The sequence below is a fragment of the Triticum urartu genome, chromosome 6, assembly GCF_003073215.2.
Source record: "Triticum urartu cultivar G1812 chromosome 6, Tu2.1, whole genome shotgun sequence".
Lineage (NCBI taxonomy): Eukaryota > Viridiplantae > Streptophyta > Magnoliopsida > Poales > Poaceae > Triticum > Triticum urartu.
The window spans coordinates 127,465,369-127,483,808 of record NC_053027.1 but is presented as its reverse complement, the minus strand read 5'-3'; the positions used below and the strand labels follow the sequence as shown (position 1 = coordinate 127,483,808).

General features: G+C 45.6%; 1 protein-coding gene across 2 annotated transcripts in view; it reads left to right on the top strand.

Annotated features, from left to right (window-relative positions):
• LOC125517160 (flavin-containing monooxygenase FMO GS-OX-like 4) overlaps nt 1-18,440 on the top strand; it is a 33,566-nt gene that overhangs the window by 7,752 nt on the left and 7,374 nt on the right. Inside the window, exon 4 of one of the 2 annotated variants that reach the window (XM_048682346.1) lies at nt 875-1,010. In XM_048682346.1, the coding sequence (XP_048538303.1) occupies nt 875-1,010 (136 nt within the window). Of the gene's footprint in view, nt 1-869; nt 1,011-18,440 lie in introns of both variants that reach the window. The other variant, XM_048682347.1, reaches the window with a different exon arrangement.

Genomic DNA, 18,440 nt, shown 5'->3' with positions numbered 1-18,440 from the left:
TGATGGAAAAGTAATTTTGCATTCAGGTGTTTCCTTGAAATGTGACAAAATGTAGGGAATGCAAGGAATTCGAAACATGGAAACTTTCATAACAAAATAATAAATGCTTGTGCCATGTGCAAAATAACTTGTCTTCTTTTAGGGTTTCAATGCAAAATCACCTTGAATAACAAGGCTAATGTTTGGGAATGGTTTTTTGATGGTTAATGTTTGGGAGTTGATCTTATTCCAGGATTCTGAAATAAATCTAAATAAGTTACTGGTCTAGCAAAAAAATCATCAACCAATATCAACATTTTTATCCCATAGAAAAAACTATAACGAATTTATCTTCCTATTTTCGCACATTGTCCTTTTTTATGATTCTATGCGGATTATCTCCAAAGCATTCACTACATTCAAATTCACTTTTCAACACTACTACGGTGTTTATTTTAATGGTTGTAGAGAGTTTATGGTTCCATTTAGATGGCTTCCTCGTATGGGGTTCAAGTTGAGCCCGGGACAATAATTAACTAGATGATGGTTGCAATATAATTCATTGATATTTAGTTATATGGAACATTAATATTTGGATTAATTGTATGAGAACTAAATCTGAAAATATGTATGTTGACTATATTTTATTATTGTATAGTTATAAATATTTATTGAATATATGTAACATAATAGAACATGAAGAGTTTCCCATGCATGGTAGCATTTTGAGGTGGGCCTTCTCCGATGCATCACTGCATGTTAACAGAAATACATTAGTGGGGATCATCCATTTAGTTACACAGGATTATGATTCGAAGTGGAATATTTTTTTTAAATGCATACCTTTGTTTATCTTATCCTTTTTGAAATGATGTTTATCTTATCCCAAGGGTAGATACAAGTACAACTTCACATTCCTCACCAACGATACAACCGTCTCCGTGGACGACAATTGTGTCGATCCACTGTACAAGCATGTGTTCCCGCCACAGGTTGCTCCTCGACTCTCCTTCATCAGGTTGCCTTTAAAGGTTTGTTTCTATCTTAATATTTGTAGTGCGCCTATATAGCAGGCTCACTATTTTTTGGCAATTGCGATGAGTTCTTTATTTATTTTATGTTCATAAGAATAAGGATGTCTGGAATTTTTCAGCTCAAGTAATATATTATTGTACATATGTAGGATGCGGTTTTTTTCGGACATGTATCCAAGCGAGGATTAAATCTGAGCCATCAATAAAGACTTTGAGATCTCAGGGTAATATAGTATAGAACTAAATACTACATGACATATATGAAATGTGTACACCATCAATATAACAAGGAATACTGATCTAGTATACCTCGCGGGTTGTTAGCATGCAATTATTGTGTTAGAAGTACATGCCGAGTAGTTATTCCACGCGGTAAGTCATAGCTAGAGTTTCAGTAATCAATGAGATTTAGATTTCAGAGCTAATGAAGGCACGCCTTAGTACCGGTGAAAACCTAGAATCTACTCTATGTTAGACTTCAAAATTACCATCAACTTCAACATACAAGTGAAGTGTGCACCATGGCAAAATGGTTAAAGAGGACGAGACATATATGGCATTAGTAAATGGGCACTTGGATTACATAGTATGGTAGTACCATTGCACATCTTCTCATAAAAAAGGTACATTTACACATCAATAACAGGCATATGAGATGATAAAAACCAACATAGTGCACTCGTAAAGATTGGGTACATGAAAGCTAAATCCATTGGACATTCTATGGAACACCTGCTATCTATATCCTATTTTTTGCTGATGTTGTCTTGGTGCATTGAACAGTTAGTTTTGATCATCTCCCTAATAAGAATTTTTTGTGGTTTACTACTTTGTTGTTCATGTGTTTTTCTCCGTTTTACCCCATCTGCCTGTGAAGTTGTGCATATTGTGAGTAGGATGGTATTTTCAAATTTCAGGAATCTAACATATGGTTACTTATTTTTTTTAATTTCCCACTTTCACATACCTCCACTTTGTATGATTATGCTAGTGTTTTGAATGGATGATTTGTTAGTGTTAGTATTAAGTTGTCATATTAATGAAATTTGGAAGTATATCAAACGCAATCGATTATTTGTTATAGGTGGACTAGTTTAATCTTATGTGCTGGACATATTTTCAAAATTAAGATTTCGGATTCGTGAAATTTTTAAATACTTACCGCATTTTAGAAACAGAAATCATTTGTATGCAGTATGCACATACATAACAGAATATGAAGATAGACCTAAAGATGTTCTAGCATAGGACTTCACACTGATTAGCTTATTCAGTACACATTCTTGATTTCTGTTGGCAACTGTGAGAAATTAATGGGTGGTGCAGTTAGTAAACATGTAGTGGGGCCACATGAGGTAAGAGTAGACCGAGTAGAATCCCTCGATTCCATCCATGAATTAAAGAAAACTATAGGAAAAGAAGCGAATTAATCCAAATATACTTGATTTAGTTTCACTTACCCTGGTCAAAGCATAATGATGGTGCATTTCATCTCTTGTTTGATCAATCAGAATTCCAATAACAAGGAGATTGATCAAACGGGTTTCCTAGTAGTTTGGTATAAGAATCAATATTTCCTCGATCTTGGGAGGTACGTGTAGGAATGAAGAAAACTCGGTATAAGGGAAATGCAAAAGCATGCATACATCGTATTCGACTAAAGAGGCGGCGTGGTGCATTATACCGTTCGCGAGCTGATCCTAGCAAATGAGGTGATCGAGTGTGTTGCAGTTTGTCAACTACGTGGCCTGATGCACATTGATCGTTCAATTTAACACAAATTGAATACAGTTAGGAGATACATCACTGATCTCCAACGAATGGTTGGTCCAGATTTACACCTTGCTTGTCACCATGTCCCATAGTGTATTTTTTTTTACCTTTATAACACTTTCTACATACAAATGAAAAACAAATACAATGTTGATGTAGGTTACGAGCTTAAATGCATGAACATGTGGAGATGAGTGACGATCGTTGTTGAATAGTCAACGGTTAGGAGAAGTTGTTATCTCCATAATTTCTCTATGCGGATTTGCTAATTTTCATATGAGGATGAAATAATAGTTTTTTTCCACTCATGATTGTATATGATGGTTGTTCTGAAGATAAAATATATCCATAACTTCGGATGTTGTGCTTTGGGGAGAGTTGGCGTCAATACAAGAGCAATTGCTCACGGGGTAGTATGTGGCTAGGTTTTTTTTTTTGAGGAACCGGCAGGAGCACTGCCTTTTTCTTTATAGAAGGGAAGGAGCAGAAAAGCGCAATTTACAGAGGGGCGAGCGGTTTTAGGGACCGCTGCAGGACTACAAAAGATTGAGAACTACCCAAAACTAGTTAGCCAATACCCGTGTTTGGGAAGCATCCTGTAAATGCCAGGTCCTGCTGAATGATAGCGTCTAGGGCGAGTGCGGCAACCTCACGGTGCGTCAGTCTTTGTCCGGTGAAAACACGCCTATTTCGCTCCTTCCAGATTGACCTAGATGATTCTCCCACTGCGCCGCCGGCGGCCCTGCTTGGACTATGTTGTCAGTGTTTTATCCCACCAATGGGACACGTTCCCAGGCTCCGGGAGGAAGCCCGAGATTGGTACGCCCTCGTTTGTCCAGGTGTTCACCTGGTTCCAAACCGCGACCGTGAAGGGACAGTCCTTACAAAGGTGAGTTGCAGTTTCAGGCTATTGGAGGCATAGCAGGCACCTGGGGTCATGAAGCCATCCCCTCACAGCCAGTATATCCGCGGTGAGGATTCTCCCATGAAGAATGAGCCAGGCGAAGAATTTGCATTTAGGCTCAGCGTTTGCGTGCCAGACCTTCGTCGTGTCGAACCGTGCATAGGAGCCGAAGAATTGTGCGCCGTAGGCCGAAGCCACGGAATACGCCCCTGGGGTGGTTAAATTCCAGTGAATGCAGTCCTCTTGGGCAAGCTAAAGGGTTGCCTGCCCGATCTGCTCCCAGAGAGTCACAAATTCTCCTAGTTGCTGCATGGTCTGAAGTTTGGCGACCGCCTTTATCCAGTTCTCGTTCGTGAGTTCTTTGTGCACCGATCTGTTCTTTCTGGAGGTGATCTTGTAAAGCTCTAGAGCCACAAGCCTGAGGGGGGCGCTTCCGGTCCAGTTGTCCTGCCAGAAGAGGGCCTTTTGCCCATTGCCCAGCGTAATCGAGGTGCATGCACGAAAGAGGTTCATGTCTGCTTGGTCACATGGTAACTCGGATCCCACCCATGGCCTCTCTGGGTCAGTCCATTGCAGCCACGGCCACCGTAGACGTAGGGCGCGGCCGAATCTTTCTAGGTCCATGATTCCCAGGCCGCCCAAATGCCTGGGGCGGCAGACAGTCTTCCAGTTAACAAGCAAGTGGCCACCCGATGTCTGAGTTTGGTCCTCTTTCTGCCAAACGAAGGCCCGAATGATTTTGCCAATCTTTCGCAGGGTCCCCTTTGACAGGTTAAGGGTGGTGATGTGGAAGGTTGCCATGGCCGTGAGAACGGATTGCGCAAGAGCCACCCTCTCGGGTTTGTTGAGGAGTTTTCCTTTCCATCCAGGCAGCCTACCCGTGAATCTGTCAATGAAAGGTTGTAGATCAATCCCTCTTAGCCGGTGAAAATGCAGTGGTAGCCCCAAATAATGTCCCGGGAAGGTGGCGATCTTGGCGGGGAAGACTGATAGCACATCTTGAAGGTCAATGCCCGCACATCTAATCGGGAAGACCTCAGTCTTGGTCAAGTTTGTGACAAGTCCGCTTGCGTCTCCAAAAGTCTTCAGTATTGCCGAAATCGCGCGTAGCTCATCCTTGTCTGGGTTCGCAAAAATGCCCGCATCATCGGCGTAAAGGGATATCCTGCATCTGGCCGTCCTTGCACGAATGGGCTTTAGGATGCCTTGCCGGGAGGCAAGTTGAAGGATCTGCTGTAGCAGGTCAATGGCCAGGATGAAAAGCATAGGTGATATTGGATCGCCCTGGTGAAGGCCTTTTGCGTGGCTGAACTTTCTGTCGGGGTTTCCGTTAAGAAGCACCCTTGATGAAGAAGAAGACAAGGAGAGGCAGATCCCGTCCCGCCAACGTTGTCCAAACCCCAGGCCTTGCATGACCTCGAGCAAGAAGGCCCAATTTACCGAGTCAAAAGCCTTTGAAATATCGAGCTTGAGAAAGAGGCCCGGGATGTTCCGACGATGCAGGTCCTTTATGAGGTTCTGAACATGCAGGAAGTTGTCATGGATGGAGCGTTTCTTCATGAAGGCACTTTGGCATTTGGAGACCAAACTGGGCAGTATAGGAGCGAGTCTATTTGCCAGCAGCTTGGAGAAGATCTTGGACAGGCTATGAATCAGGCTGATTGGTCTGTAGTCTCTGACCACACGGGCGTCGGCCTTCTTGGGGAGCAGTATGATGTTCGCGGAGTTAATGAGAGAAGCACAGTCGCCGCAGAGGTTAGCAAGCTGAAGGATTGCGTCAACAATGTCGGTTCGGATGATGTCCCAGCATGCTTTGAAGAAGGCTCCAATGAACCCATCCGGGCCAGGCGCTTTTACGGAAGGGAGTGAAAAAACCGCGTCTTTTATCTCGTCCTCATTGAAAGGTGCCTCCAGTTCTGAGAGATCCTGCATGGTCATCTCCAGGTTGTCCCAATTTAAACTTGAGTTACGGGGCGTGGGAGTACCCAAGTGGTCTTGGAAGTGGGAGAGGAGCACATGTTCCTTATCCTCGGCCGAGATGGCAACACCATGGTCCGTGTGTAGTGTCTGAATGTAGTTTTTTCGCTGGCGTCCATTCACCTTTGCATGGAAAAACTTTGAGTTGACGTCCCCAAGCCTGATACGTGTGAGGCGTGCTCGCTGGCGGAGCTTTATCTTCTGGAAGGATAGGAGACCAAGATATGAGAGCTTAAGCCTACGTCTGAGCCCCAGTTCTGCTGGGGAGGGAGACCTTCCCTCCTCGGCCAGGTCGAGCCGCCAGATTACCTCCTTTGCAATGTCAATCTGTGTTTTAAGCACTCCAACTCTTTCTCTTTGCCATTTCTTGAGGGCCTTTGCAGTCCTGGCCAGTTTGATGTGTACCTTGCGAACTGGGTTGGTTGACTGGACGTTTTTATTCCAGGCTGCGGCCACCGTTTCCTTGAAACCTGGGAGACGAAGCCAGAACTCCTCAAACTTGAAAGATGGACGCCGACATACCTCCGTATCCCCAAGGAGGAATAACGGGGCATGATCCGAGCAGGCCGACGAGATGGCTTGAAGGTGCGCATTGGGGAAAAAACATCCCAGTCGTCCAAGTGGAAGAAATGATCTATCTTTGTGAGCACTGGATTCACTTGAGCATTTGACCAAGTGAATTTTCTGCCTGACAGTCGAATCTCTTTTAGTTGTAGGTGAATTAGTGCAGAACGGAAACTACCCATGAGGCGGTTATTGATGTTTTGGTTGTTCTTGTCAGCCGCTCTGGTGATGAGGTTGAAATCACCAAGAATGAGCCATCGTGGCTTGACAACATACTTCAGCTCTTTGAGATCGTTGATGAACAGAAGCTTCTCTTGTTCTCCCTGAGGGCCATAAACGCAAGACAGTGTCCAGTCGAGGCCCTCAGCCAGCATGGTCACGGTGGCAGAGATAGTTCCTTGCGAAGCGTGGAAGTCCGAAAGACTGAAGTAACAGTCAGAGACAGCCGTTATCATGCCCCCCTAGAGCCAACAGTCGAGAGGACCTTGTAGTTTGCAGTAAAGGAGGGTCCGAGCATGCTTGTAATCAAAACATCATCGACGTGATCAAGCTTAGTCTCCTGGAGGCAAACAATTGTGGCCTTGCAATCTCGGACGAGGTCCCTCACGGCGTCGCGACGGGCAGGGGCATTTAGTCCACGCACATTCTAGCATATAAGTTTGACATTAGGTTGCGCCATATGAGGAAACAATAAGCACACAGGATCTGAAAACTTGATACAGTTGACGAGGATGCACACTGGGGTGCCGCTTTGTGAACCTGGGGACACTAAGTTGCGTACACTGGTTCTGAAGAACTCGAAAGGGGGCAGCAATGACTGAGTGGTGAACGACGACACACACGGTAGCAAAGCAGTACGTAGAGGAACTACACATTGTCAACTTCAGGTTCTTCAGTGGTGGTGGCTTTCTTCTTTTCTAGCTTGGAGTTTGCCGCCTTAACATGCTTCGTGAGAGTCTCGATTGCCAGGATGACCGGAGCAGCGAGGGGCGTGTTGAACAGTGCCGCATAGGCCGTCTGCACCCAGGCGTCCATCTCCGACTCCGAGCCGAGCAGGTTGCAGGCGCGAGCAATCAACTCCTTTTTTTTCAACCGGGCTGTCACCCCTTTCCATTAGTTTCTCAATCAACGGAAATACATCAGTCAGTATCCAAGTTTTTGCCGACTAACCACAACCCACAAGGGGAACTAGAACCGAACTGAGAAACGCAAAAGGAGACTGGGGAAGAGCGAGCTGGTGCACCAACAGGAAACCCACTGCATGATGATCCTAGAGCGGACCATCCGCCGTGGGGCGAAAACCTGATGGCACTCACAAGCAACTGCCCGACTGAAAACGAGTTCAACGATAAGACTACTGGCTAACAGGTTTTGCCGCGGCAAAATATTACCAAAAGACGCCATAACCAGCAGGCATCAGACCCCAGTGGTAAGCCAAATCATAAAACACCAACGGAGCTCAGCTAGCCGATCTGGATCCCGTCGTTGTCGTCGAGAAGGAGTCTGCCACGAGGAAAGGATCTATCCGCCAATGCAGCAGCCGCCTGAGCCAATCTCTTCACACCCGTCTGAAACTTCACCTTGTCATCTTCTTTAAGTAAACCTGCCCAATAATATAACATAAAAGAGCATGCAGTGAAAACAGCCTCCAACGGAGTGCGAGCAATATGTTTATCAAAAGTGACTTTATTTCGAAGGATCCAGATCCCCCAGCAAACAGCAGCGATAATCATCATATAGAACTTTTCCCCTCTTGGAAAAAACCTATACAGCCACGCCCAACTTTGCCACAGCGATCGGGGGCAGCAAGATGCTCCACCCGTCATTCCTAGTACGCCCCAAACTGTGCGGGCAAGTGGGCAATTAAAGAATAGATGGTTCGCTGTTTCAATATTTGTACAAAAAGAACAAGTAGGATCCCAGGCCACTGCCTAGCCCGCATATTGTCTCTTGTAAGTACAGCATTTTGAAAAAGCTGCCATAAGAAAATTTTAATTTTTAGAGGGATATGGGCCTTCCACACCCACTTATAGTTGGGGCCAGATAGGTTCTTTTCTAGCCATTCATAAACCGACTTAGTTGTAAATTTTCCTTTACTATTATATTTCCATGAGATAGTATCCGGAGAGCTAGTCAAAGTCAGCTGCCTGGCTTTCTCAACCATCCAAGTCCATTGGTCATTCAACTCTCCAAACAATCCGCGTCTAAAACCCAGATTATAGTCGTTTGCAACCTAGGAAGCAACAGTGCATTCTTGGTCATGGCAAATACTAAATAGATTTGGGAAGCGCTCACATAGAACTGTATCATCCACCCAAGGGCCGTGCCAGACTCTTGCCAGGTTACCACTATTGATATTAACTTTCCTTCCAGCCATATATGTGTCTTTGACTTTCATGGTAGCTTTCCAACTCGGAGAATCCGAGAAACGGGTCCGTATATTAGCTACTGTTTTGTTTCTAAAGTATCTGGCCCTCACAATCCGCTGCCACAGGCCATCGCCTGTTTCAAGCTTCCACCACCATTTAACAAGCACAGTAATGTTCTGCTTATGAAGATCCTCCCCAAACCCCCAATCTTCTTAGAATGACATACTCTATCCCACTTCACCATATGGTATCCATGTTTCTTGTTCTTTTTCCTCCAGAAAAATCGTCTGCGATGTTTATTCATTTTTTCAATAAAAGTTTTATTAAAAAGAAACATCGACATAAGATAAGATGGAATCCCATCCAGTCTGGACCCCAACAGAGTAAGTCTGGCTCCTGGTGATGCTGCATAAGCAATCCAGGCATCCAGTTTTTTAATCATCTTACCTTCCAGGAAATCCAATTCTATGTTCTTAAGGGTAGAATATGTAACAGGGACACCCAAATATCTCATGGGCAGTGTGCCCACTTGACAATTAAACATGTCCGCATATACTAAGTCAGTCTCGTTATCCCCTCCGATAGTAAAAATCTCACTCTTGTCAAAATTGATTTTCAATCCTGACATGAGCTCAAATAGGTAAAGCAAAAGTTTGACATTGATAGCTTTATCAATGCCATGTTCAAAACATACCACCGTATCATCCGCATATTGAAGGATACCAACACCTCCATCAATAAGATCAGCCGCCAAACCCTTAATGAGGCCGTTTTTTGTGCTGAAAGCACCATTTTAGTCAGACATTCAGCCGCCATATTGAATAGAAAGGGGGAATGAGGGTCACCCTGCCGTACCCCCTTAGCACTTTGTATATAAGGGCCGATCTCATCGTTAATCTTGACACTCACCGTGCCGTTCTTAAGGATTTGAGAGACCCACCCACACCACTTAGAGTTAAACCCACGCTTCTCATGGCAGTCAAGCAAAAAATTCCAATTAACTTTGTCATAGGCCTTTTCAAAATCAAGTTTAAGGATCACACCCACTTGCTTTTTGATATGAGTATAATGCAACACTTCTTGCAGGGAGAGAATACCATCAACAATGTGTCTCCCTTTAATAAAAGCATTTTGCTGGACACTAAACAACTTATAGGCATATTTGCTTACTCTAATATCCATAGCTTTGGTGATGAGTTTATAGGGGCAACGAAGTAAGCAAATTGGCCTATATTGCTGGATTTTTGTAGCATCTGCCGATTTGGGTAAAAGAGTTATAATGCCGTAGTTTAGACGTTGCACGTCCAACTTGCCTTCATAAAACCACTCGAAAAGATGGAAAAGATCCGGGGCAACCACCTCCCAGCAATGTTGATAGAACTCAACAGGGATATCATCCGGACCAGGGGCCCGGTTGGATCTCATATCAAAAAGGGCTTTTTTAATCTCCTCAAGAGAAAAAGGTCGAGTTAAGTCTTCATTATCAGCATATGTCATCCTCTCTTCCTGAGACCATAAGTCTGCATTGATATGGCAAAGGTTACCCGGAGCCGGCCCAAAAAGGGTTTTATAATACTCTGTGGCATGGGACAACAAGTTTTTGGTCCCTTCTATAGTCACAGATCCGTACTCAAGAGATTTCATGGAGTTTTTCCTGCGACGCCCATTAGCTACTTTATGAAAAAAGTCAGTGTTATTATCTCCTTTCAACAACCATCTCTCGTTATAGAATTGGTGCCAATGAAGCTCTTCTTCTACATACATCTCGTTGAGCTCTACTAGGATATCGAGCTTCCTAGTGTAAGCCTCCCCGCACAGCCCAGTGGACTCTTCAATCGCCTCCAACTCTTGGAACTCAAGTTTGATAAGTCTCTTCTTGATCTTATTATGCCCAAATATATTGGACCCCCAACCTTTGAAGAATTTCTTGCACCTCTTCAGTTTAATGTTTAGGACATCAATGGGGTTAATAGTATACACTGGCCTAGCCCAAATATCAGCCACTAAGGGAAGGAACTCTGGATTATTAATCCAAACATTTTCAAATTTGAAGCACCTATTCCCTGGTGCTCTAGATGAGGCAACCCCACCATCCAATAGTAGGGGATTGTGGTCAGATAATTCCTTAACTAGCTTGCTCACCGAAGCGAGGGGAAATAAGTCTTCCCACTCCGGAGACATCATCACTCTATCCAATTTTTCAAGGGTTGGGTTTTCCTGCTTATTGGACCACATATAGCACCCCCAGCCATGTGAATTTCTCTTAAACCAAGCAGGTGGATAACAGAGTTAAAAACATATGAAAAATGAGATAGGGGTGTTTTTTTGTTTTTCTCACCACTATGGCGAATAATATTGAAGCCCCCCCACCAAATATGGTCTTTTAATATTATGACACAATGAGGATAATTCTGTGATGAATTCAGGTTTATGCTCATCATGAGCAGCACCATATACTATTAGAAGAGACCAACTACATTTCTTGTTTTATCAAACAAGTCCATTTGCAGGATGTATTGTCCCTGTTTAGATCCAAGAACATCAAATTTATCTTTATTGAGGCCACACAGAATACCTCCCGACTTCCCCCTCGAGGGAACCCATTCCCAATGAAATTTCTAATATGGGTCTATCTTCCTAAAAAAGGAGTATTTATAAGATCCCTTCATAGTCTCTTGTAACCCAATAAAATCCACCTCATTGGCACATATCATGTCCGTGAGGCCAGTAGACATGCCTTTCTTACTTGCCCCCCTACAATTCCAAAAGATGCCTTTCATTTATATCGCCCAGGCTTATTTTTCACTCTGGGGGGTCTGCCAGGATCCATGGCAGCCATACCCTCTTCTTTTTTCTTTTGACTTCTTGTCATAGGCCTAGCAGATCTTATTGGGGATATAACCACCCCTGATCGTCTGCGTTTCTCTCTTTTTTTCCTGTGTTTTGATTGAACAAGGATAAATGGTTCCTCCACATTACTATTATCATCATCCCAGATTAAGGATAAAGGGACATCATTACCCAAACCATCATTTATAGTGATACTAGTATTATTTGCATCATTGTTTTTATCATTTAACAGATTTCTAGAATGCTCTAGCTCTCGAAGAACATCTATAGTAGAGAAATCATCATCAGAAATTTTAACCCCCATAAGAGCAGCGCGTAGAATAATGGCATTATCAGATAGAGCAGAAAATTGGTTTTTAGAGTTGGGTATTTTCATACCTTCAGAGTCTCGTTTCTTCCTGTTGATAGCCACTTCCTCCACTCTCCCCAATTTCTGCATTTGCCTGCGTGGAACTTTTCCCTCATGAAACATAGAGTCATGGATAGGGGACCCCGATGGGGACTCAACAGTATAGGTGCTGCATTTCTTTCCCTCTTCTGTGGAACCCTCTTCAAGGGGCACAATATGAGGCAGGGAGGGCCAAACCACATAATCTGACAAGGAAGGAAACATATTCCCGTGAGTGTTTTCATCATGACAAAGGTATAATGGCGAGGGAGGAGTATGAGTAATAATCCCCCACACACCTTTCTGACTGTTACTCTCAGACGTGGGAGACCCACCCGTTCTCTCCACCTCCAGCACCTCAAAATTTTCCCCATAGGATGTATTGCCAGTCTGAGAACCATAGTTATTTTTTCCCCATCTTCATGCTCTCTAGTCATAGTTTCTATCAGCAATTCAGTGTGGTTTCCCTCCTCACTGTCCTCCTCTTCTTCACTCTCTGCAACAGCAGCAAGTCGCTGTGTTCCTTTTTCATAATTTTGGGATGAATAATTACCAACCATAGATGCACTGGTTTCTCCTTGCCCAACAGAAGAAGAAGGATATAGGTCTGTCCTTGCTTTCTTGGGGAAAGAAGGGGATGCACTATTGTCTACAGCAATAGAAGATTGGCTCTTATCAGCCCCCATTGTCACACTTTTTTCAACTTCATAAAAGAAGTCATAATATTGCTCACCCAACATTCCTTCAGCTGAGGGAGGTATTTTCTTCACCTCCATGCACCCTAGCAAGATTCTAGCATATTCAGGTTTGTGGATCGTGGCCTCATCCACTTTCAATGTTATCCCCACCAGCCCTCCAACATATGCAATATGTTCAACACATCTTTTTTCAATAGGAATGTTATGAATCTTTACCCAAGCCTTTTCCATAACCCCTTTGGCCCTATCGAAGCAGACCAAGGAGTTATGCATACCACAACATCTCCCTCCTTCAGAGGCATGCGCTTCCCATAGCAGCAAGCTCTCTCCACTTCGCTAGCATTGGGAAAGCGCATGACAAACTGATTAGGGCTAATAGAGCGAGCCGTGCAATGCCATTTTTTCTTTCCAGGTTTTCGGGCAAAGATGGCATTAAATTCTTGTTCTATCTCTTTCACAGACGCACATCCTTCCACAACAGTAATCACCACATTGTTTGTTTTTTCAGTATTTTGCTTAGATGCACACAGATCAGGGATATAGAAAAAACCCTGTCCCGGAGATTGAAACCCACACATCGATGGAACACATTCCCAGGGCCTCAAAGTCTGACATAATTGAGCCATATGACCTAATTTGTTGCATTTTTCGCACCGAATGGTAGGACAGCGAGGAGCGAAGTGACCTGGGAGGTTGCAGTTGATGCAGAGTTCGCTGGTGTTCGACGTTGGGGCAGATGGAGGGGGTGGCGGCGCCGCTTTGTTGGTCACCGTCGTCTCCTTGGCCGCCCCGCTCATCGCGCGCGCAGCCGCCTCCCATCTGTCCCCGACTTCACCTCCTCCAGATCTCGCCCCCCGGACGCCGCCGGTGGTGGATCTGGTCGCTGCCAAACCATATTGCGGGTTTGATTTGGCAGCGGTGCCTTGCACCCTCCGTTGAAGCCGCCTCGCGCCGTGTTGTCGCGCCATCCTCCGGATCTTCCCCCACCTCGATCTCCCATCGCCGCGCTTGATGAATCTCCCGCCCGCTCCGCTGCAACTACTTGAGCGAAGGAGCGACCGTCGCCGTCGACCTTGCCGCGCCACCAGCCGAAGGAATCGCTCGGGGAATGGATATGAGGACAAACCCTAGCTCTCCCCCACAGGTTCCCGAAGAGCGGGGCGAGGTGTGTGTCTCGTGCGCTCACTGTGGTAGGTGGGGGAAGAGATGTAGTTCCCCCCGCCTCGCACGCTCTAGAGAATTCCACGTCCTTGGCGCAGCTGGGGCCCTCCTGGCAGTCGATGTTCACATGCCGCCCATCCGCCATTGGCGGGCGATGGGTGGGGCTCGAGTCCGCCTCGTCACGGTTCGGCTCGCTCGTCCGATGAACCGCACTTCTCCCGTGAATCGCGTCACGTCCCGTACCGTGCGCCGCTGTTGCTGGCGACGACCACGTCGCCGGTAATCGCTCCCGAATCTTCGCGAAGTGACACGGCAGCGAGACGACGTCACCAATGTCGATGTGCTCCCCCGCTCGCAGGAACCGTGCGTCGACCGTGATCCCGCGCCCATCGATCAGGACGATCCTGAGAGCCTCTCGCCGCAGCACCAGCACGCCGTCGTGGAACGAGAGAGAACGCGTCTGCAGATCGGCAGCGAAGGAGACGTGCCATCGCACGTCGGGCGTGTCGCATGACATCGTAAGAGTTGTGACATGCATATGTTGCTAGTTCAGAATTCATCGGGAAATGAAACAAGTCGGCGGGCCCTGGCCGTCGGATCGACCCCCGACGGTGTCGACCCCAGATACATGGTGGATACTAGACAGCACCATGCCCTAGTAAGCCTCTAGTTGACTAGCTCGTTGATCAATAGATGGTTATGGTTTCCTGACCATGGACATTGGATGTCATTGATAACGGGATCACATCATTAGGAGAATGATGTGATGGACAAGACCCAATCCTAAGCCTAGCACAAGATCATGTAGTTCGTATGCTAAAGCTTTTCTAATGTCAAGTATCATTTCCTTAGACCATGAGATTGTACAACTCCCGGATACCGTAGGAATGCTTTGGGTGTACCAAACATCACAACGTAACTGGGTGACTATAAAGGTACACTACAGGTATCTCCGAAAGTGTCTGTTGGGTTGGCACGAATCGAGACTGGGATTTGTCACTCCGTGTAAACGGAGAGGTATCTCTGGGCCCACTCGGTAGGACATCATCATAATGTGCACAATGTGATCAAGGAGTTGATCACGGGATGATGTGTTACGAAACGAGTAAAGAGACTTGCCGGTAACGAGATTGAACAAGGTATCGGGATACCGACGATCGAATCTCGGGCAAGTATCGTACCGTAGACAAAGGGAATTGTATACGGGATTGATTAAGTCCTTGACATCGTGGTTCATCCGATGAGATCATCGTGGAACATGTGGGAGCCAACATGGGTATCCAGATCCCGCTGTTGGTTATTGACCGGAGAACGTCTCGGTCATGTCTGCATGTCTCCCGAACCCGTAGGGTCTACACACTTAAGGTTCGATGAACGCTAGGGTTATAAAGGAAGTTTGTATGTGGTTACCGAATGTTGTTCGGAGTCCCGGATGAGATCCCGGACGTCACGAGGAGTTCCGGAATGGTCCGGAGGTAAAGATTTATATATGGGAAGTCCTGTTTTGGTCACCGGAAGAGTTTCGGGGTTTATCGGTAATACCGGGACCACCGGGAGGGTCCCGGGGGTCCACCAAGTGGGGCCACCAACCCCGGAGGCTTGCATGGGCTAAGAGTGGTGAAGGGACCAGCCCCTTAGTGGGCTGGTGCGCCTCCCACAAGGGCCCATGGCGCCTAAGAGGTGGAAAGGGGGCAAACCCTAAGGGATATGGGCCTTAAGGCCCATATTGGTGCGCCTCCCTCTCCTCTCCCCCTCTTGGCCGCCATCCTTGATCCCCATCTAGGGCTGCCGCCCCCCTAGGGGTGGGAACCCTAGAGGGGGCGCAGCCCCTCCCCTTCCCTATATAAATAGAGGCATTGGGCTGCCCACAACACGCGAAGAAATCTCTCGTTGGTGTAGCCCTGCATCTCTCTCTTTCCCTCCTCTTCTGTGGTGCTTGGCGAAGCCCTGCGGGATTGCCACGCTCCTCCACCACCACCACGCCGTTGTGCTGCTGTTGGATGGAGTCTTCCTCAACCTCTCCCTCTCTCCTTGCTGGATCAAGGCGTGGGAGACGTCACCGGGCTGTACGTGTGTTGAACGCGGAGGTGCCGTGCGTTCGGCACTTGGTCATCGGTGATTTGAATCACGACGAGTACGACTCCATCAACCCCGTTCACTTGAACGCTTCCGCATAGCGATCTACAAGGGTATGTAGATGCACTCTCCTTCCCCTCGTTGCTAGTCTCTCCATAGATAGATCTTGGTGACACGTAGAAAATTTTGAATTTCTGCTACGTTCCCCAACAGTGGCATCATGAGCTAGGTCTATTGCGTAGATTCTATGCACGAGTAGAACACAAAGTAGTTGTGGGCGTTGATTTTGTTCAATATGCTTGCCGTTACTAGTCTTATCTTGATTCGGCGGCATCGTGGGATGAAGCGGCCCGGACCAACCTTACACGTACTCTTACGTGAGACCGGTTCCACCGACAAACATGCACTAGTTGCATAAGGTGGCTGGCGGGTGTTTGTCTCTCCCACTTTAGTCGGATCGGATTCGATGAACAGGGTCCTTATGAAGGGTAAATAGCAATTGGCATATCACGTTGTGGTCTTTGCGTAGGTAAGAAACGTTCTTGCAAGAAACCCATAGCAGCCACGTAAAACATGCAAAACAACAATTAGAGGACGTCTAACTTGTTTTTGCAGGGTATGCTATGTGATGTGATATGGCCAAAGGATGTGATGAATGATATATGTGATGTATGAGATTGATCATGTTCTTGTAATAGGAATCACGACTTGCATGTCAATGAGTATGACAACCGGCAGGAGCCATAGGAGTTGTCTTTATTTATTTATGACCTGCGTGTCAACATAAACGTCATGTAATTACTTTACTTTATTGCTAACCGTTAGCTGTAGTAGTAGAAGTAATAGATGACGTGACAACTTCATGGAGACACGATGATGGAGATCATGATGATGGAGATCATGGTGTCATGCCGGTGACGATGATGATCATGGAGCCCCGAAGATGGAGATCAAAAGGAGCAAAGTGATGATGGCCATATCATGTCACTATTTGATTGCATGTGATGTTTATCATGTTTATACATCTTATTTGCTTAGAACGACGGTAGTAAATAAGATGATCCCTTACAAAAATTTCAAGAAGTGTTCTCCCTTAACTGTGCACCGTTGCGACAGTTCGTGTTTCGAAGCACCACGTGATGATCGGGTGTTAGATTCTAACGTTCAAATACAACGGGTGTTGACGAGTCTAGCATGTACAGACATGGCCTCGGAACACATGCAAAACACTTAGGGTTAACTTGACGAGCCTAGCATGTACAGACATGGCCTCGGAACACAGTAGAACGAAAGGTCGAGCATGAGTCGTATAGAAGATACGATCAACATGAAGATGTTCACCGATGTTGACTAGTCCGTCTCACGTGATGATCGGACACGGCCTAGTTGACTCGGATCATGTAATCACTTAGATGACTAGAGGGATATCTATCTGAGTGGGAGTTCATAAGATGAACTTAATTATCCTGAACATAGTCAAAAGGATTTTGCAAATTATGTCGTAGCTCGCGCTTTAGTTCTACTGTTTAGATATGTTCCTAGAGAAAAATTAGTTGAAAGTTGATAGTAGCAATTATGCGGACTAGGTCCGTAAACTGAGGATTGTCCTCATTGCTTCTTAGAAGGCTTATGTCCTTAATGCACCGCTTAGTGTGCTGAACCTCGAACGTTGTCTGTGGATGTTGCGAACATCTGACATACACGTTTTGATAACTACGTGATAGTTCGGTTAAACGGTTTAGAGTTGAGGCACTGAAGACGTTTTTGAAACGTCGCAAAACATATGAGATGTTTCGAGGGCTGAAATTGAGATTTCAGGCTCGTGCCCACGTCAAGAGGTATAAGACCTCCTTCTAGCCTACATACTAAGGGAGAAAAGCTCAATTGTTGAGCTTGTGCTCAGATTGTCTGAGTACAACAATCACTTGAATCAAGTGGGAGTTAATCTTCCAGATGAGATAGTGATGGTTCTCCGAAGTCATTACCACCAAGCTGCTAGAGCTTCGTGATGAACTATAATATATCAGGGACATATATGATGATCCTTGAGATATTCGCGATGTTTGACACCGCGAAAGTAGAAATCAAGAAGGAGCATCAATTGTTGATGGTTAGTGAAACCACTAGTTTCAAGAAGGGCAAGGGCAAGAAGGGATACTTCATGACACGGCAATTCAGCTGCTGCTCTAGTGAAGAAACCCAAGGTTGAACCCAAACCCGAGACTAAGTGCTTCTGTAATAAGGGGAACAACCACTAGAGCAGAATTACCCTAGATACTTGGTAGATGAGAAGGCTGGCAAGGTCGATAGAAGTATATTGGATATACATTGTGTTGATGTGTACTTTACTAGTACTCCTAGTAGCACCAGGGTATTAGATACCGGTTCGGTTGCTAAGTGTTAGTAACTCGAAATAAAAGCTACGGAACAAACGGAGACTAGCTAAAGGTGAGATGACGATATGTGTTGGAAGTGTTTCCAAGCTTGATGTGATCAAGTATCGCACGCTCCCTCTACCATCGAGATTGGTGTTTGCGTTGAGCATAGACATGATTGGATTATGTCTATCGCAATACGGTTATTCATTTAAGGAGAATAATGGTTACTCTGTTTATTTGAATAATACCTTCAATGGTCTTACACCTAAAATGAATGGTTCATTGAATC